The following is a 20,904-nucleotide window of genomic DNA, read 5'->3' as shown; positions in this document are numbered from 1 at the left end:
TGTGTAAAAAAAACAAAATAAAATCTCAATCGCCTTACTTTTGTATACAGGACATGCTTGGGTACTTTGAACTAACTAAAGGATTATTCTTGCGGCTATTATTGCCGCAGCCAATAAACCTTTAACGACTTTGTGTGTGTCGGTGTGTGAATGCTCTGATTTGTTTTGCTATTGTGTTTTGCCGTGAGCTCTGGCGAGAAGGGGTGATTAATTTATGTTCATTATTATTATGTCTCACTGTGTTTTCACAGCTGTACAGAACAGTGAAAGGGATACTCGTTCAAACTTTGGTATGATGCCATGAGCGCCATAGTTTAACTAGAGTCAAATCAGTTATTTTTCTTTTTATATTCAATGGTGCCTCATTCACCCATATTCATCAGAACATAAGCTTTTTGCAACGTTCATTGAAGGTCAAGGTCCCTTTAAGTTACCTATCAAACCTCATAGTGGTGTTTATTGTTTATGGTTAGTGTTTTCCCCTGGAGCAATTTTTTGATTAGTGCTTTTGTGAACAAGAAACAATTAACAAGTGGCTCTATCCCATCTTCCCCCCCCCCCCCCCCCCCCCTTCCACGTGGCGATATAACCTTCGTGGTTGAAAACACCAAATAAAGAAAGAAAGTGTTTTAAACATTTTCAGTTCTCCATTTAGTTTGGTGAAGTAGTGTAGAGCATTTTTTGAACATCAATAATCATGTATGAATTTATTGCATGTTTGTTGCTAGAATATTAATCATTCTTCTGCTGAAGAACTTTGTGCCTGATGAAAGTAAACATTGTGGTCAGTCGCATAGGTACCCCCCGCGGGTTTGGGGGAAGAATTTACCCGATGCTCCCCAGCATGTCGTAAGAGGCGACTAACTGATTCTGTTTCTCCTTTTACCCTTGTTAAGTGTTTCTTGTATAGAATATAGTCAATTTTTGTAAAGATTTTACTCAAGCAGTATGTAAGAAATTTTATGTCCTTTGTACTGGAAACTTGCATTCTCCCAGTAAGGTAATATATTGTACCACGTTGCAAGCCCCTGGAGCAAATTTTTGATTAAGTGCTTTTGTGAACAAGAAACAATTGACAAGTGGCTGTGCCTCAAAAGACATTCTTGTGCTGTGCTCTGTGAGAGGTGTTTTCTTTGTGCTTAATATTATTTTGTTTGACCTAGCTATTGATGTGTACATTGTTGTTAAACAGTTGTTTGTTTACCAGGGTTTGCTAGTGTGTGATAGGGTTCGTGTCCGTCTGAAGATGTTAGTTTCTTTGTTAGTCCTGTGTTGACAACTCTTCGACAAGCGCTTAGAACTGTACCCACGGAATACGCGCTATATAAGCTTCATATTGATTGATTGATTGATCTATCCCATCTCCCCCCTTCCCCCGTCGCGATATAACCTTCGTGGTTGAAAACAATGTTAAACACCGAATAAAGAAAGAATAGGCACCCCCTAACAGGGGCTCACATCCACGTCGGACATCGGACATACACGGATATTTTTTCCAAATGTCATATACTTTTTCATGCAAGAGGACATATGTCCTATTGTTTTTGTCACAAAGAGGCCATTGTCCGATTATGCTTTCATTTGATCCAGACATTGTCAGTACTTTCCAATTTACAGTAGTTTGATTTGCTACCTGGAGGGGCCAAAGGATGACATTCAAAAGAAACAGTGGGTGGTGAAGGTTGTGTAATTGTGGGCATCCACCAGAAAGCGCATGCTCTTCAGCAAGAGAAAGGAACAATCACAGTGAATTGTCGTCATTAGCTCACAGACAAAACAACACGTTGTTATTACTTTGATTTGTTCTGTTATACCTTTTTGCCAAGAAAATTAATTTATTTGTTCTGTTAATTGTGTGACAATAAACGAGTCACGTTTAATTAAATTTACGTTTTGTTGCAAAAAAACAAAGTCCTATTGATTTAGTTTTGTTCAGGACAAATGTCCTATCACTTTTGCATTGTCCAGGACATTTGTCCTATACCACCTCTCATGGATGTGAGCCCCTGCCCTAAAATCAAAGGTGAGTTTTAGATACTAAAATGTGCCAACAATTTTAACAGCACACCCGAGTCCCCTTTTTACTTTAGTTGCAAGATCAGTACATGTTCTATCACGGAATTTTGTTTTGTTTTTGTAATTATGTGTATTTAGAGATTTTTCAAACCAAACTACAGTATTAATCTTTGAGCTCAGATGTCCTACTTTTTGACGTATTGGTATGTTTATTCAAGGTAAGCTAGACGAATCATTTGTATCAGGAAACTAAAATAAATGAAATTCTGATTTTATGTGAAAAATTGAATCAGTATCACAACAATTTCAAAAATTATTCATATTATGTGCTGGTTAATGACTATTAAATTTGCAAGCCAAAGCTCCGTTTGCATTCTGAATTTTGCATGTAAATGTCCCATTTCAAAGATCACCTATATATTTAGGTGTGTGTGTAGTCTTTTTAAGAACATCAATTATATACATTTATTGGATCTTGATTGCTTGAATGTGTATGACACATAATTCTTGTGTATTAATAAATGTGTATGACAAGTTTGAATATTGGATAATACAAATTGTTTGTATGGATTTTGATTCCTGTATGGTGAGGCAATGAACATGTGCGAGTGAGATGTCTATGATGGACAGCAAAATGTAGTTATGGATTCATGGCTGCTAGTCTCATTTCCAGTCATATTAAAAAAAACAAGTTTTTACAAAAACACAAAACATAACTCAAGTTGTCTGCCACAAATACAATTAATTTTAATCAAACAAGTGTCATGCAGAAAATCCACTTTAAATAAGGAAAATCATCACAAAATGGAATGCATACTTTATGTTTATCACATCACAAGACACACTGGTAATACTTGGCAGGTGAGAGTTAACCCATCACACAATGGAATGAATATTTTTATCACATCATTAGACTGGTATTACTTGGCAGTTGAGAGTTAACCTATCACAAAATGGAATGAATACTTAATTTTTATCCCATCATAAGACTGGTAATACTTGGCAGTTGCGAGTTCATCCATCACAAAGTGGAATGAATACTTTAATTTTATCACATCATAAAGAATACATCGGTTCTACTTGGCAGGTGACAGCTGAACAGTTAGCAAAACAGTCACTATTTAATACTGGTTACAGAGACGAGGAATTGAGGCTGAAATTTATAAACTAAACAAGAAAGCTGAAATTGTGTGAGCCGTTTGTTCGTTCATGGGCTGAAACTCCCACGGCTTTTACGTGTATGACCGTTTTTACCCCGCCATTTAGGCAGCCATACGCCGCTTTCGGAGGAAGCATGCTGGGTATTTTCGTGTTTCTATAACCCACCGAACTCTGACATGGATTACAGGATCTTTTTCGTGCGCACTTGGTCTTGTGCTTGCGTGTACACACGGGGGTGTTCGGACACCGAGGAGAGTCTGCACACAAAGTTGACTGTGAGCAATAATAAATCTCTCGCCGAACGTGGGGACGAACTCGCGCTGACAGCGGCCAACAGGACTGAGCTACATCCCCGCCCTTGTGTGAGCAGTGACCTTCACTACAGAGGAGTGTAAAACTATAAAAGGAAAAGCAGTAGACAACGCCAGTTTTGGTTAATTTGGTAAAACATAAAAACAGACTATCGTTACACAGGGCACGAATATCACATTATCATAACTGTTACAAACGCTTTTGAGTTTATTAATTTGTATACCATTATGAGACAGTATAACAAAGTTGTTAGCGTGCAATTGATTTGTTTGTATCCGGTTTATGGTGTATATTGCCAAGTTTTGTATGGGACACTGTAACGCTAGTCCGAGTGCTTTTGATATTTTGCTGGCAACGTGTTATTCGTGTAGTAGGGGGGTTGAACCATTTATTCTGTACATTAGGTAACTGATACCTGATATGATGTGAAGTGCTTAGTTTACTTGATCAATAGTCGAGAGAAATACAATGCTTTACATGTTTTCCATGGACAGCGTTACACGGAACACGAAAGGCAGGCAACATAATGACAAACAGTGGTGCAAAAAAACAAATAAGAACAGAACACACTCTTGAAACACAACGGCAATTTAAATAATGCAAAACACAAACATCAAATCTTCGAAAGTCTCTCTCTTGCATTTAATAGCAAGTAAGAAATGATGTACGGTACAGGCACCCAAAATAAAGCTTATTTTACTGAGAGAAAAAACCCACACACACCTTGTCTTAATAATTTTAAGATTTCAAAGTTCAACGTTAAACACCCCCCCCCCTGCAAAAAGCAAAGAAAACAATCAAAACAAAAACAAGGTATGTAAAGGAGTATAGGAAACCGTTTAAATCAGGGTCATGTTTTTTTTTTTCCTTTGCAGCATGACCTCAAATAATTCAGTTTGAATACATTTGTGAATTCTCTTCAAAATTGCAGAACAAACATTTTTTCGCAGGGCGTGTACAGAAAGAAACACCAACACCTACGGCTACCAAGCAAAAATAATGCGAAACACAAACATCAAATCTTCGAAAGTCTCTCTCTTGCATTTAATAGCAAGTAAGAAATGATGTACGGTACAGGCACCTAAAATAAAGCTTATTTTACGGAGAGAAAAAACCACACACACCTTGTCTTAATAATTTTAAGATTTCAAAGTTCAACGTTAACACCCCCCCCCCCCCCCCCCCCCAGGGTGTGTACAGATAGAAACACCAACAGCTACGGCTACCAAGCAGAAACTAAACGCACCATTGAAGGAAAGTTTTTACAATAAATAAAATCCACCCCCTTCAAGAACAGCCTGGGACAGCTTCTGCCTCAGTTCTTGACGTGTCGGGCAGACACCTGCATTCTGAGGGCACAAGTTGACACTCTGGGGAGTGGCTTTTCGGGTGTGTCCACAAACACCACGGTCAGAGGACTCTGGTACCCTCCTGGTACTGTGGACCGGCTCCCAGACATGAAAAACACGAAATCTGAGATGGTGGTTTCTCCGCACTTTCCATCTGAAACAAGACAAAAAAGAAATTCTGAAATAAAGGAAACATCATCCCGCTTTCTTAATAAGCATACAAGTACCAGGACTCAAAAGAGAGGGAATTATTGCATGCTTGTGTTCATTTGTAGAAGCGTAGAAATGTTAAGCATGCTTTGCGACACAGAATGAAATGCTATTTTGAAAGCGTAACTTTTCTTGAGACTTTTTTTGAGCTGCTTGACGTTCAGTTTGATATGTGAAGGCAAACGAGATTCATTTTCCCAAATCTTTGGAGCTTTCAGGGGTAAAACCATGTGTTTATCATTTGCTGCTTTACATACAAGTTATTCTCCTGGGCCGTTTCCCATTTTGTGACATGTATTTTCAGTCCTTAAAACATGTATTAAATGGCAACTTGAATGTATACTCTCCCAAAAAAGAAACTTGACACAGGTAAACATTGATGCTTTTTCAAATATATAATATATGTTAGAGGAAAGCACCAAAATTCAGTTTGAAGTTTGTCGGTTACATTGTTGCTAACAACTAACCCATAAAAAGAAAATAATTGAACCAAGACTTTACTGGGTGGTCGCCCTTTTATTGAATTGCAAAAATTCTCGTCTGCACAAAAATCATGTGCATGGAGAGTATCGAGAGTATACATATTTTCTTTAGTAATAATTTTTTTCCAGTAATACTCCAGGTTGTTAATGATGCAGACTTGCAACAAAACAACATAGAATATATATATATATTATTTTCTTGGTAGTGTTAGCAGTATTCAAATTCATGTCACAACTTCCGGTTTCCATGTTATGAAGGTGCTTTACTTTAAAACCTTTGTATTTTTACTGAACACTAAGACAAACAAAATGTGCAAGTATTTGTTATTCTATCTCTGCAGGCCAAGGATATTTATGAAACTAGTATTTGTGAATGAAATTAATTTGTACAGCTTAAATGTCTCAAGTTAAATTTAATAAAAAGTCTACTTTATAACATGGTTTTCCCTGGTACACAGCTCTGGAGATTAAAGCTGTGGTCTATTTATGACTTTCCTGGGCTACGAGGTTGAAAAATAGGGATACAATCATGTACAGAATTCTGTACAGCAAACGCTACCCGAAACTCCACCTATACGGCGTGTATGACCTTGAGAGCTTCAGTCAACGCTTGAATTTTTCAGGGATAACAGCCGGTTTGCTCTCTCAAGACTGATCATATTTTATCTTCAAGAGAGATCAAGGGGAAAAAATAAACGCCCCGGCGAAGATTCGAACTCTCGACTTCGTGTCTCATGTCCTAACCACTAGGCTACTGCGCCAATTGAGAAAATGAAGGAAAAACATTGATATGAATTCATGTTATGTTATTCTTGAAGCAGCATGATTTATATCTCTATCCGCCCATTGTTCAGAAGTTTGTTTGTTTGTTTGTTTGTTTGCTTAACGCCCAGCCGACCACGAAGGGCCATATCAGGGCGGAGCTGCTTTGACATATAACGTGCGCCACACACAAGACAGAAGTCGCAGCACAGGCTTCATGTCTCACCCAGTCACATTATTCTGACACCGGACCAACCAGTCCTAGCATTAACCCCATAATGCCAGACGCCAGGCGGAGCAACCACTAGATTGCCAATTTTAAAGTCTTAGGTATGACCCGGCCGGGGTTCGAACCCACGACCTCCCGATCACGGGGCGGACGCCTTACCACTAGGCCAACCGTGCCGGTTGTTCAGAAGTGAATACATGTATAACTATTTCTTAGATGTCTGGTTTCAACTGGCTTTGGAGAGATTCAATTACTGTTCTTGTCATTTTCTTGCATGTTGTAAATAGAGATATCGCAGCTATTTGCATGGCGCGAATGTCGTGTAGCATGACGGTGTAAACATGTACTGCGATTCTGTAAAACATGTTTGCAAATAAAGGCAAATTTTAATGTCAATTTTTACGTTTTTGCAACGCATAAATGATAATTCAAGCGTAGAATGATATAAAATTATCAATTTTTTATCTTTGACAATACTGGTGAAGTGGCCTAGCGGTTAAGACATCGGCCCCGACATTTCGAGGCCCCGATGCCTTGAGTTCGAATCCCTGCCAAGTCGTTTATTTTTTCTGCTCGATCCTTCTTGACAACAAATATGCTCAGCTCTGCGAGAGCAAACCAGATGTTACCACTGCAAAATTCAAGCGTTGACTGAAGCTCTCAAGGTCATACACGCCGTATAGGTGGGGTTTCGGGTAGTGTTTGCTGTACAGAAATCTGTACATGATTTTGTCCCTATTTTTCAACCTCGTAGCCCCGGAAAGTCATAAATAGACCACAGCTTTAACCCATATCAATCAAGGTTTGTTATGAGCCAAACGGCTTTCCATATGAGATTATATACGTACCACTGCCGCCGCCACCAAATAATCATAATATACACTTTACAACGGATTACACACACACACACACACACACAGATAACAAGGTAATCTTGAACTTTAGCGTGACGAAAATGCACCGAAAATGGTGTACGTTGTCAACCATGGGACATCATCTACACGAAAGAGTTGTCTCCCTTGTCTGGTCACACGGATAATTCCTTCTTTGATGGGTCAAATGCATTCGTACAGTTCATCATCGGAGTTCATTCCGTAACTTCAAAGGGATCTAAAATGACTTGTTATGATTACAAGTACAGGTTCTACAAATTTGGAGACTTAAATGCCTCTGAATTAAGAGCTATGAATTTAACACGCTAAAGTTCAAGATTACCGATAACACGATATAGCAGCTAGTCTCTCGCACCGAATTCCAATATTTTGCATCTTTGGTCAAAAACGCGTACAGGCCTCCCTTCAAGTTCAACTTCTGGATGTGGATGCCCCACTGACTCGGTGTAGATCGTCACAAGAACCGAATTCGTCTGATAAAACAATTAACTTACCCTGCTGTGCGAGCCTGGGCAACAGCGTTAATTAAAACTGCACTCGCAAACCTTCCAAAACATCAGGGACATTTGCCACCCCCGCCATCTTGAGCTGTTCAGTCTGTCAAAAGGCGGCAAAGCGAGGCGATGAAGACGCCTATAAGCTTAGTGTTTTTCATGTGGATTCCCAGTCCAAGTTTTTAAGTCGCTTAACCACGTGACTAATAACTGATTAATACAGGTGTATTTATTATTAAATACAGGTGTATTTAATTTTAAATACAGGTGTATTTATTTTTAAATGCAGGTGTAATTATTTTTAAATACAGGTGTATTTATTTTTAAATACAGGTGTAATTATTATTAAATACAGGTGTATTTATTTTTAAATACAGGTGTATTTATTTTTAAATACAGGTGTATTTATAATAAATACACCTGTATTTAATAAAAAATACACCTGTAATTAATAAAAAAAAAATACACCTGTAATTAATAATGATACTTATTGTATACGTTTAAGAAATAAATACAGCTGTATTTATCATTAAATACAGGTGTATTTATTTTAAATTACAGCTGTAATAGTTATGAGCCAAACGGCTTTCCATAGTAAATATAAACATACGTGCTTATTTTTGCGCGTGCGTGTCAGTTTGTGCGAGCGCAGCCGCTGAGAGTTTTTTTGCGCTGAAACCATGATTCCCTTCAAAATATGTAAGTCTTGGCTACATGGTTGTGCCAGGCCCCTACAATGTTTAACATTCGGGGGAGGGCACATCAGTGCACAGCTGACATTTAAAGTCAAGATAGCTTGAGAAAACAAACAATACTGATACAATACAATAGTAATAGTGATTAGCTTAATCAGATGGTGTTTTCACCACAGACACATAGCTTTTCCGAGCCTTTCTGAAACGGAGTTGCGCACTAGAATCAGAAACATTGGTTTTGGTTATGTACAACTATACAAACTTCTAATGAAATAAGACTTTGACTTCCGTGCTGGTAAGCCTATACTTAAGAATCGCCTGTATCTTATTAATATCCTCCTCATCTTTTTGAGAAATTATGTAAGAAAATGTTGAAAGACATTTTGAAAGAGACTGTGTACATTAGCTCTCGAGAGCCCATTGCCATCGTTAATATGCATAGTCTCAGAGTCAACAGCAGAAACAGCAGAAGATCATGAAGAAGACGCAGTAGTTAGTTAGTTAGTTAGTTAGTTGTTGCTTTTTGGGTCCAGCGGACCATATAGGCCAAATCAGGACCCCAAGACGCATTAGCAATGTATTGAGTTTTCCTTCGATTCTCATCCGTTCACTCGTTTTCTGGGAATTAAATGTTGTCTCTAAACGATCACACGTGTATTCACACACATAGTGAACCAAGCAGTCTCGTTTTAAATTCTGCCGCAATGCTTTCTGTCCAAATTGAAACAAACTGACACAACCAGAATTTAGGTTTGAAAGAGCGAAAAGTACAGTGCGCAATAACTGTGAAGAATGTTGAGGATGAACACATCTTATTTTTTAACAAGAAAAGCACTGTAAATGATTGCATAATGAGCCCAATAGAAGTTGAGAAAATAAGCAAAGCGATCCGCACTTCACTCAGGTTCCCTGTCGGGTTGATTTTAAAGAATATCTTTAAATAAAGCTGTATGAGGCCAGTTTTTACATTTAGTCAAGTTTTGACTAAATGTTTTAACATAGAGGGGGAATCGAGACGAGGCGGGGTCGTGGTGTATGTGTGTGTGTGTGTGTGTGTGTGTGTGTGTGTGTGTGTGTGTGTGTGTGTGTGTGTGTGTGTGTGTGTAGAGCGATTCAGAGTAAACTACTGGACCGATCTTTATGAAATTTTACATGAAAAGCCTTTTTTTTCATTTTTTCGATAAATGTCTTTGATGACGTCATATCCGGCTTTTTGTAAAAGTTGAGGCGGCACTGTCCACCCTCTGTAAAGCAATCTTCGACGAAGGCCGGACTTCGGTATTGCATTTCAGCTTAGTGGCTTAAAAATTAATTAATGACTTTGGTCATTAAAAATCTGAAAATTGTAATTAATTTTTTTTTTATATAAAACGATCCAAATTTACGTTCATCTTATTTTTCATCATTTCCTGATTCCAAAAACATATAAATTATATGTTATATTCGGATTAAAAACAAGCTCTGAAAATTAAAAAAAATTAAAATTATGATCAAAATAAAATTTCCGAAATCGACTTAAAAACAATTTCATCTTATTCCTTGTGGGTTCCTGATTCCAAAAACATATAGATTGATATGTTTGGATTAAAAACACGCTCAGAAAGTTAAAACGAAGAGAGGTACAGCAAAACCACTACCGCGCTAAACAGGCTCGTCAGTTTCACTGCCTTTTTACACGAGCGGCGGACTACGGTCATTGTAAAAAAATGCAGTGCGTTCAGTTTCATTCTGTGAGTTCCACAGCTTGACTAAATGTAGTCATTTCGCCTTACGCGACTTGTTGTTTGTTTGTTTTCAATCTCGGTAAGCAAGAGAAGTAAACAGCATGTGGAAGTTTGCAGGAATGTTGGGGATCGGTTATCTCTTTATCCGCGTGATGGAGAAAACAGACGATTACGCGCTGAGATTCACAGCACGTGAAAAAAAAGCTGTGTTCTTTGGGGCTTTCAACTCAGCTCAGTCGCGTTGCATTTCATTCTGCTTCCATGACGGAATCTCTCTGTACTGTCTGTGTGTCTGTCATTTTTTCTCTCTTTATGCCTTTCTCTTTATTCTCCATTTGCTTTAGTTTTTGTTTTTGTTTTGCTTGTCTAACTCTCGTAGTTGCCATGCTTCCGTATGTTTGTCTGCCTGTTTCTCTCTTACACAGACGCACACATAGACAGACACACACACACACACACACACACACACACACAAACACACACACACGCACGCACGCACGCACGCACGCACACACACACACACACACCACACACACACACACACACACACACACTCTCAGAGTTACTCAGGCACGCACGCACACACACACACACACACACACACACACACACACACACACACACACACACACACACACACACACACACACACACAAACACTCTCAGAGTTACTCAGGGGAAGGAAACATTGTTGCTTAGGTTTGACTCATGTGAGAGCAATGGTTGCTTCCCTTTATATAATATGCGGCTGAGCAGGACAGAATGGGCATCAATGCATATCGTTACAATCGATCGTTCGTGGTGGTTGTTTTTTTTACGACAAACGCAAAAATGTGTATTAGTAAATATAAGTATGGTGATTGATACGATTTGAATATTATATTGGAACATGAAATGTACATAAGAAGATTGTGAGTATTGTATATAAGCGGTCGAGATGAGGTGAAGTGATAGATGTGACGTTTGTGAATACATATGTACGAGGGAGGGTGGGAGTGAGCGGATGGACGAGAATGCGTGTATTTGTCTTTGGGGATGCATGTATATGAGTGTGCGTGTGACTGGGGATGCGAGTGAATGGATCGGGGGTAAGCTATGTAGGCTTTAGGTGTGGTTTACCTATAATGTAAAGAAACGATGCCGGTTTTTTTTAGACTCAATACGATAAGGATGTTATAAAATAACAGTAGGCCTATAGATAGGTCTACTGAAGTGGATGGTTGTATGTGATGTTATTATGTCCAGATGGCACACAAACATATTTGATGAAAATGTAAGCCATTATATTTTTGTTTTGATGGTTATACGCATTTATATACATGTATGTCTCACCAATACATATTCCAATAACACATACATATTTAACGGAGATTAACGAATTAAAAAAAGTTAAAATAAAAACTATAATAAAGTTAAAAAGTTATTGGCACAGTAAAAAAATGACTTTATAACTAGGCACTTTTTCAAAAGGTATGTTACAATAGTCCGTTAGATTGAAAAAAGGGAATGTGTTCAAGTGCATATAAAAAGAATTGAAATTACCCGTCCGGTCAACAACACTAACAACAACAACAACAACAACAACAACAACAACAACTATAACTACTACTACTACGTACTACTACTACTACTACGTACTACTACGTACTACTACTACTACTACTACTACTACTACTACTACTACTACTACTACTACTACTACTACTACTTCTACTACAACAACAAAAATGGGGGGAGGGGGCGTCAAGAAAGGAAAAGACATCAAACGAACACATAAAAACCTTGTCTAACTACCAAAAATTAAGATTTTTTTTGCGTTTAAATAAAAGGAATGCATAGCAGGAAAACCTTAACTTTGTAAAGGAAAGGGTACTGAACCAGCCTTCTGCTATTAAAAAGCATACGAACGACGAGTCGAGATTCTGGACGCCAAGAGCGCTGTGTACAACTTATGTTGACATGGATTAATCATGCTATCATTTACGATCATGCTAATGATGCATATTCAGTCAGACACAGCATTTGTGTGCGCATAAAGTACTCCGAATGCTTCACACTATTGCTATTGCTCGACACAATAGGCGGCAGGTAATAAAGAACCTACTTACTTACTCAGTGCTTACTGATCCCATAAAGAACCTACAGTGATAGTATAAACCCGAAGACACAACACAGGACATACCTTTCATCTCTGCTGAAGGGACATTAAACCCAAAAAAACAACCAACATACCTTTCATCATAATTAACTCGTTTAAGTGAACAGGACTAACTGATTCATCACACTGCCATCGTGTTTCGAACAGGGATTTTTGCTTTTTAAAAATATTTGCTACCTTTGGCCTTGAATCAGACAGCCTGCTGTAGATCCTTTGGGTGGGGGTTCGGGGGGGGGGGGGGGGCGGGGGGGGGGGGGGGGGGGGGAGGATGGAGGGGCGAGGATGGAGGGGGTGCAGTCTGTTCATCAAAAACCTGAAACAGACTGCCACACTTATCCTTTGGATCTTGATGTAGAGATTGAATTCCACGCCTTGGCTCAGCTAAGTTTTTTTTTTATCTCATAATTGTAGACCCGTCAACTGCAAAGCCCAGTAAGTCGACGTACTAGTGAACGCTTCGTTTTGTCTATCATTGACATTGTACGTCCCAAAAACTCATCTTAATTGTGTGTTTTTTTTATTCAGTCTGTTCATCGTCTCATCTGACCACGCATCGCTACCCTTCACACCTCCATTTCAACAGGTGCTTTAAACCCTTCTAGATAATCTAGATAAGCGTGATCGTTGCCTTTGTCTTGGTTCAGCTCTTCCTCTCGTTCGGGACAACTAACAAGCCCCTTTCTTCTCTTAGATGTCTGATTTCAGAATTTATTTTTTCGTCGTTTAGTCGGAACGTGGCTTTATAACGACGAATTAGTGCCTGGCGCACTTAGATATGTTACTCCACGCGGGTACGAAAAAAGACCATCAGGAAAAAGCAAACTGAGATAACGCTTCTGATTTTGTAACGATACCTGTGACGTCACACTAGAATGAAACTGCCCACAGAGCGGACTTCATACTTCCGGTTGTAAAACACGCGCAAACAATGTGTTTTGTGTGATTGAGTGTTTTGTGACAACAATATTGCCACTGTGATAAAACCCCTGGGCCCATGTTCAGGAAGCATCCGACAGTGGTTTTGTCGGTACGAGAAACAGAAAACTTCCGATAACCCCCCTATCGTTGAATTCATGAACTACCGATAGCGCCTATCGTAGGCACTGTCCTACGATAAAGTTAGAGGTGCCTATCCCTACCGATAAGCATTGTTGTCGGGACGATAACTTTGATTTGAAGATGGCGGCCATCAGTTTGCAGCGTTACCGGGAAAGAAGAAACATTCTAAGACATACGATTTTTGGGGACGGGATACATGCACAAATTCATATTCCTCATGCACGATATTTTGCAGTTGACTGTTGACGGATGTGATTACTGACAACATTCAGTTTGCGAACAGAATGGGTGCCTAGCCTCTTGTCTCGCAAGTGATACTCGCGTTGCGGTTTCACGCGTCTCGTGCATATCAAGATGTTTGCGTGGCGCCGATTTGGGATGAGCGAGCCACGGTCAGCCAGCCACAGCAAACGGAGCCTTGAAAGGGCTCAGCTGCTGCGTCAGGCGCACGCGCAGAGTGACCGTAAACAAGGGAATCCCCCCCCCCCCCCCCCGCTAGCTATCGGGGAGGCTGTCCCATGCCTGTGAATACGGCAGTACGACAAAAATTGCCGGACCGAGAGCTATCAAACTTCGAAGCGCTTCTCGTACAACAAGCAGTCGTAACGTCTTGAATACGCTCCCTGGCCTGCACCTCCGGTCTTATCAGTTAGAGAGCAAAATCGGCAACAGATGTGTACGACAGAAGCATGCATTGACTGCTCGTTATATTCGTGATTCATTGCAGGTTCTGTTCCGGTATTGTGTTGGGTTATTGTTTTGTAACAGCAGAATTTGTAATGATTTGGAGAGATTCTAAGTTTTCAGAGAATTAATGCTGACGGTTTTAGATTTTATTTTTAGAAAGGTAGTAATTAGCTTTGTCTTGTTTTAAATTGTGGTTTTTTTTGAGAACCCGAGTGTAAAAATCAAGGAACAAATTATGCTCAATCAAAAGAAAGTTGAACAACGACATGAGAACAAAAGAGTAGCTCTCGACAACTGCGAATTATGTGTTTCTTAACATGCAATGTACGAAAAAAGGACCAAATCGAAAATAGATCGATTACCTTCTTGTAGTTTTAGAGCTATTAAATCAAGCAACTGAAATCATCTTTCGAAGAAGGTGGAATTTCATTTTAAAATAAAGCTAAGTAAAAATATGGCAGGGCTTTTAATCAGGATGGTTTTCTGGACCTTCGTGTTGAGACTGGAAGTCTGTCAAACTACCGGCAGTGATGCATTCAGGCTTATCAAGGTATGGTCTTTACAAATAATATTATCGAATAATATTGTGGTACGTTCCTAATTGTGATTTTCCATGTTGTTTTTCGTTACATTTTGCCGGGGAAGTGTGTCCGTGTTTTGTGTGTGTGTGTGTGTGTGTGTGTGTGTGTGTGTGTGTGTGTGTGTGTGTCACAGTGTGTATTTGTGTGTGTATGTGTGTGTGTTTGAGTGCGTGCGTGCGTGCGAGTGTGTGTGTGTGTGAGTGTGTGTGTGTGTGTGTGTGTGTGGTTGTGTGTGTGTGTGTTTGTGTTTGTTTGCGTGTGTGTGCGTGTGTGTGTGTGTATGTGTGTGTGTGTGTGTGTGTGTGTGTGTGTGTGTGTGTGTGTGTATGTGTACACAAATTATAGAGCTTTGTCCAACACAGTTAATGAAAGAAACCGCTTATATAGACAACCACAAGAAATGCGCTTAGAAATCTTACTTACGCATAGACATGACATACTATAAAGAATAAATGATTCAAGGTACTGAAATAAATGTACTGACATGTGGTTGATTTTAATGTATTCCTCAGGATGTCGTGAAGCTGCGCTCAGTCCTTGCCACCGTGAACCCGGATGATGGCTGGAGTGTGGAGGTCAACCTGACCTTCTTCCCCATCAACATCATTTCGCTGTTTGAACGAGAGCAGCGCTTCACCGTCAGTGGCTGGTTTCACGTCACGTGGTATGACCCGCATCTACGATGGTCGCCCCCCAAATACGGAAGTGAGTCTTTGTTGTGTGGTGAGTATGTAATAACATGGTTTATCTAGAAATACTTGCATGGTGACAATTGATGAGATGTTAAAAAATATTCGAACTCCTTATCAATACTTCCAAAGCCGGGCAGAGGACTCACATCATCTTTCGCTGTGCTCGTCATCGATGTCGCGTTTCATAAACTTCTGAAAACAGGAAGCTCTTGGTATCAGAATTGATAAGTTTCTCCATCATCGTTAGTAGAAGACTACTCGTGGTTGTTGATTCATGGTTGATGGGTGGGTGGATTTGGCTTCTTGACTGACTTCTAATTGCCTGTATTCATGTCTTTGTTTGCAGACATCCACCGTGTGTACGTGAACGATGACCAGGTGTGGAAGCCTGACCTGACCATCATCAACGGCGCGGACAGCTTGCAGAGTGTGTCCGGCTTCTCCTCCGAGCTGACCCTGTCCAGTGACGGACGGCTGGAGTGGTCCCCAGGCAACGTCTTCGTGGCTACCTGCAAGATGGACCTCACCCGCTTTCCTTTCGACAGCCAGGACTGCTCCTTTCAGGTTGATCGACGCTACTTTCAACTTTTTTCTTTCATTTGTGATGTAGGTTTATTCTTTTGTTTTATTTTTGTATGATTTTGTTTCCTGTTTGTTTGTCTTGGTTAGTAGTTTCACGTGATCTTGCAGCCATATTTCCGCCATGTCTTCTTGTTCAGTCGATCTTTAGTTCTTACTGATGGTCTGATGGTTTGTTCGTCGGTTTTCTGTTTATTGCTTCAATTGTGAGAAGTTTGACGTGATATTGCGGCAGCATTCCCTGACTCTTCTTGTTCGTGCACATGTCGCCTGTGCATTGACAAGATCGGGTCATATCCAAACGAACCGTTCAGCAAACTTTGAGTCAGTATTTAGGGGACAGATAAAACTCGAAATATTTTTTTTCGATCTGCGTATTTCAGCTATCGACATGGATCTACACATCGGAGACCGTGCAGCTCGTCCCTACTTCAAACCCTATCCGCGCAGACAACTGGCACGAGAACTCCGAGTGGATGCTCGAGAGCATGGACGTGGAAGTGTACAACCACACGAGTGACGGTCAACTCTACCCCCATGTTGAGTACCACTTCTACTTGAAGCGACGCTCCGCGTTCTACATCCTCAAGTTCCTGGCCCCCATAGTCATACTGTCTGTCGTCAACGCCTTCGTCTTCTGTGTGCCGCCTGAGTCCGGAGAAAAGGTTATCACGACAATGGTGATCGTAGGTGGTGGTGGGAGTGGTGGTGTTGGGGATGGTGGTGTTGGTTGTGGTAGTGGTGTAGACGACGACCACGAACACGACGAAGAGGGGGCCCGGTAGCTCAGTTGGTAGAGCACTGGACTTGTGATCGAAAGGTCGCAGGTTCGAATTCGGGCCGGGACGGACACGGGTCAACTTTATGTGCAGACCCAGAGACGGAAGCCATGTCCCACCCCCGTGTCATCACAATGGCACGTAAAAGACCTTGGTCATTCTGCCATAAGTGCAGGTGGCTGAATACACCTAAACACGCAGACACCTGGGTAGCGCGACTCCGTTGCTGCTAGCTTTCCACTGGGAGGAAGCGACCCGAATTTCCCAGCGATGGGACAATAAAGTAATGAAAATGAAAATGAAAATGAAAAAAAGAAAAAGATGATGATGATGATGATGATGATGATGATGATGATGATGATGATAAGCAGGAGGAGGAGGAGGAGGAGGAAGGGGAGAAGAGAAAGAAGAAGAAGAAGAAGAAAAGTAGGAGGACGAGATGAATGATGAAGATATTGAGAGGAGGAAAAGAATGACGGCGGATGATGGTTGAAGTCACGATGATTCTGACAACGATGAAGATGATGGCAACAATTTATAAATGACGATGATTTAGAAAATGATGATAATGGATGGAAAAATGGATCATCTTCTAGTTAGTAGGAGCTGTCATAGCTAGGGAGTAAAGTAACTGATATAAAATTCTCAATATTGACTGCAGTAAGTTGACGCCCGTGGCGGCGTTGTTCTTCAAACCAACGATATGACGCCGACAAGAGAAACTCAAGCGGACAATTTATATAGAACAACATCCACTAAACTTAACGACTCTGTCCACAGGTGTCCCGCGCCAAACCGAAAAAAAAATCAAGCGGACAATTTACAGAAGAGAACATCCACTAAACTTAAATGTTTCTGTCTCCACAGGTGTCCCCCGCCACACCGACAAGAAAAATCAAGCTGACAATTTACATAGAATAATTATAACATCCACTAAACTTAACGACTCTGTCCACAGGTGTCCCTCGCAACACCGACAAGAGAAATCAAGCTGACAATTTACAGAGTAGAACATCCACTAAGCTTAATGATTCTGTCCACAGGTGTCCCTCGCAACACCGACATGAGAAATCAAGCTGACAATTGACATAGAACGACATCCTCTTAACCTAATAATTCTGTCCACAGGTGTCCCTCGCCGTGTCCACCATGCTCAGCCTGACGGTGTTCCTGGCCTATCTGACCGACATCACTCCCCCCAACTCGGACACCGTGCCTGAAGTGGCCATCTTCGTCTTTCTGCACCTCACGCTGGGGGCGTGTGGCGTCGTCTGCAACATCCTGCTGCTCAAGCTGCACTTCTATCGCATCCAGCAGTCGCAGAGGCGTCGTCGCAAGCTGACAGAAAGATTGTGGACGTCCTCGGTGGAGGAAAAAGAGAACCCTCACAGGAAGAACACCATGGAGAGCTTCTGGTCGTCTGATTTGGACGAAGACGTAGAGGACGAAAAGGAGGAGGAGGTGGCGGCGAAGAAGGTGGAAGAGGAGGAGGGGGAGAGACCACAGGGGGCGGAGAATGAAGCGTCTGTGAGGGGTCCGAGCTTTATCAGCGGTCGTTTCTGTAGCAGAGATTCCTCTCCGCCCAATAGGTCCCGATCTGCAGACAGACCTGGCTTTCTCAATGGCCGTTTCTCCAACAAGAAAGAATCTCAGGGTGATGAATCCGAATCTCTCCCCGGATCAAATTTCGTCAATCGTCACATGTATGGTAGAGTGACCTCCAGACCAGATGAGGCCAGATCTGCAGGTGGACCCAGCTGTTCATCTCGTGGCCTCTTCGGCCAGAAGACATCTCGGTCTGATACATCGAGATCTGTGGACGGATCCAGTTTTCTGGACGGTTGTTGCTTCAGCAAGAAATCCTCTCAGCCTGATGAATACAGATCTGAGGACGAGCCGAACATTACTAACGGTTCTTTTTCGGAGAGAAAAACCTCTCTACCAAGTAGAGATCACACAATCCACATGGGGGCGCCCTCTGTGAAGTTCTCGCCATCAACAAGGGACCGGTTCTCCACTTCTTTTGAGAACAGAGTTAGGCGCAAAAGAAAAAAGTGTCAGAGGGAGCGCAATAACAACAAGACGGAAGAGAAGCTAGGCCACATGGGTCTGAGACACCACACAGGCACATACAATCTCCATGCGTGCGCCAAAGAGTTCGCTGTGAAGAGTTATGATCTGAATTGTCTCGGTAACGTCTGTTTTGCTGTGTTCCTGCTTCTGTCTGTGCTGGTGTCTGCTGTCTTCTTTCTTAAAAACATTTGAACAGCGTGAGAGTGTACAATGTGTTAAAAGAACACATTAATTTTAATGAAAAAGTAAAACCCACGTTTTATACAAACCAGTAAACGTACGGACTATTTTTGCGTGATATTCCTTAAAAGGTGGTGACGTATGCGTCGTCAAAGTTTGCGACACATGTAACTTTCCCAAATTCATAAGGTAAACTTTGCTCTATGGCTTAACATCTTTGTCTGTTTTTCCTTTCTACGTTTCATAGTTGTGTGCACTGCAAAGTCTGCCGTATGTGTCGGTTGTAATAAGCGGGTAAGAATGCTGCATGAATGGCATCACACAAGCCAGACGACAGTAACGTTTGTATCGTTTTGAGACACTCTTGGCAAGATTGTAGCGCTTGTATCATGAAGAGGTCCCAGTTATTAACTGTCGGACGTCGCCACGTGCCAGTGTACATAATGACAGTTGCTTTGGTTTTTGTGTGTGTTACCCTTCAACATATTTGGCTAATGCTGACCGATTCAATCTTGTTTCCATTCTCATAATGAGTTTTAAACTATTGAACATTATTCGTGTTAAAAAATATACCTAAGACGCAACACAGGATGTTAAAAGGAGTTCTCCCGATCATTCTGTGAGCAAATCACGAATAGGAAGAAAGAATGGCCAAAGGATATGAAGAGAGTTATGACGTGGAATAAAAAGAACAACAATCATCAGAAGAATAAATTTGACGAAGAATGAAACAAGCGTTAGTTATTTTTGTTTATTGCTGTATATGTACATAATGTGTACACACATGTATCGTGTGTCTGATTTTATAAACAGATATGCAATGCATATGATCTATTGATTAACAAGCAAAGAGTACATGTATGATATGCATTCCAAAAACAAAACAGTATTATATGTATTCAAAAGAAGAAACCAAGGAGAGATGATATTCAAAAACAAAGACAAACAAACAACAACCACAACCACACACACACATTAAATCAACAAACTGCATACCAGTCAAGAAAACAACACCCTGATAATACAAAATGCCTAAAGCGAATGATTCTAAACTGAAAGTGACTAGTTTAAGACTCGGTCACAACAGAAACACGATCAGTCCGGTTTGGGAGACCCATAAATATCGACATACATGTAACTGATCCTTCAGTACATTCTCTTTCTCGCTCTCCGACGAAAGAACACTCGGTTTGAACTACAGTGTATATGACAAAGACAAAAGTGTTGTATGTTAAAGATAACTTCCCTCCGGCATAAACCATCTTGTAAATGACACCTGATCTGCCAATTCTTTTAATTGGAATAAGAGCATCATTTCTCTCGCAAAAATCTACAGCCGGGTTGCTTTGTGTGCAGAATAGGATTTTTGGCTGAATTAAACTCGTAACTGATAGCCTACGTACCAGTGTTAATCTGCAGAACGGTTTCAGAAAACAATTCCCACTCTGAAAAGGAAGCAGCCAGACTGTTGATTTTTGGTATGTTTACAAGTGGAAGGATGCTCATATTCCACGTACAAACCTGGACAGATCTGTGGTGGTTGGCATGATCGTTTAAACGAGAAGAAAGGCACATGCATCTTTCAACATAGTCATTGCTTTTAATGATTTTTGCAGTAAGATGCCGACATCGTAAAAGAAAGACAAAAAAGCGTGTATGTACATGATGCATTATGTATCAAAAAGGTGAACAAAATAACAGCTGATAATGGGAATGATGTTGATGGTTACTTTCACAGCTGTTGGCAATTATCCGGCTCTGTGAAGGAAGTCTTCGGTGCACGTTCTAT

General features: G+C 40.7%; 2 protein-coding genes and 1 long non-coding RNA gene across 3 annotated transcripts in view; 2 read left to right on the top strand and 1 right to left on the bottom strand.

The window, feature by feature from the left end:
* LOC138966762 (orexin receptor type 2-like) overlaps nt 1-20,904 on the top strand; it is a gene marked incomplete in the record, with an annotated part of 280,805 nt that overhangs the window by 167,369 nt on the left and 92,532 nt on the right.
* LOC138966753 (uncharacterized) lies at nt 2,168-8,236 on the bottom strand. Its single transcript, XR_011455755.1, has 2 exons — nt 7,909-8,236; nt 2,168-4,992 (listed from the first exon to the last, which is right to left on the bottom strand). It is a non-coding gene; the product is annotated as an uncharacterized lncRNA (long non-coding RNA).
* On the top strand, nt 14,286-19,841 carry LOC138966750 (neuronal acetylcholine receptor subunit alpha-2-like). The gene is made up of 5 exons (XM_070339082.1): nt 14,286-14,781; nt 15,325-15,517; nt 15,851-16,068; nt 16,467-16,748; nt 17,991-19,841. The coding sequence occupies exons 1-5, from the start codon at nt 14,686-14,688 to the stop codon at nt 19,125-19,127; spliced, it is 1,926 nt and encodes a 641-aa protein (XP_070195183.1). The 5' UTR covers nt 14,286-14,685; the 3' UTR covers nt 19,128-19,841.

The sequence above is a fragment of the Littorina saxatilis genome, linkage group LG5 (assembly GCF_037325665.1).
Source record: "Littorina saxatilis isolate snail1 linkage group LG5, US_GU_Lsax_2.0, whole genome shotgun sequence".
NCBI classification, from domain to species: domain Eukaryota; kingdom Metazoa; phylum Mollusca; class Gastropoda; order Littorinimorpha; family Littorinidae; genus Littorina; species Littorina saxatilis.
This window is presented reverse-complemented; position numbering and strand designations above follow the sequence as displayed.

Coding starts and splice junctions, on each gene's coding strand:
- LOC138966750 (XM_070339082.1), top strand. CDS start 14,686: ATGGCAGGGCTTTTAATCAGGATGGTTTTCTGGACCTTCGTGTTGAGA. Junction 16,069..16,466: donor GCCAGGACTGCTCCTTTCAG/GTTGATCGACGC, acceptor TGCGTATTTCAG/CTATCGACATGGATCTACAC. Junction 16,749..17,990: donor CGCCTGAGTCCGGAGAAAAG/GTTATCACGACA, acceptor TTCTGTCCACAG/GTGTCCCTCGCCGTGTCCAC.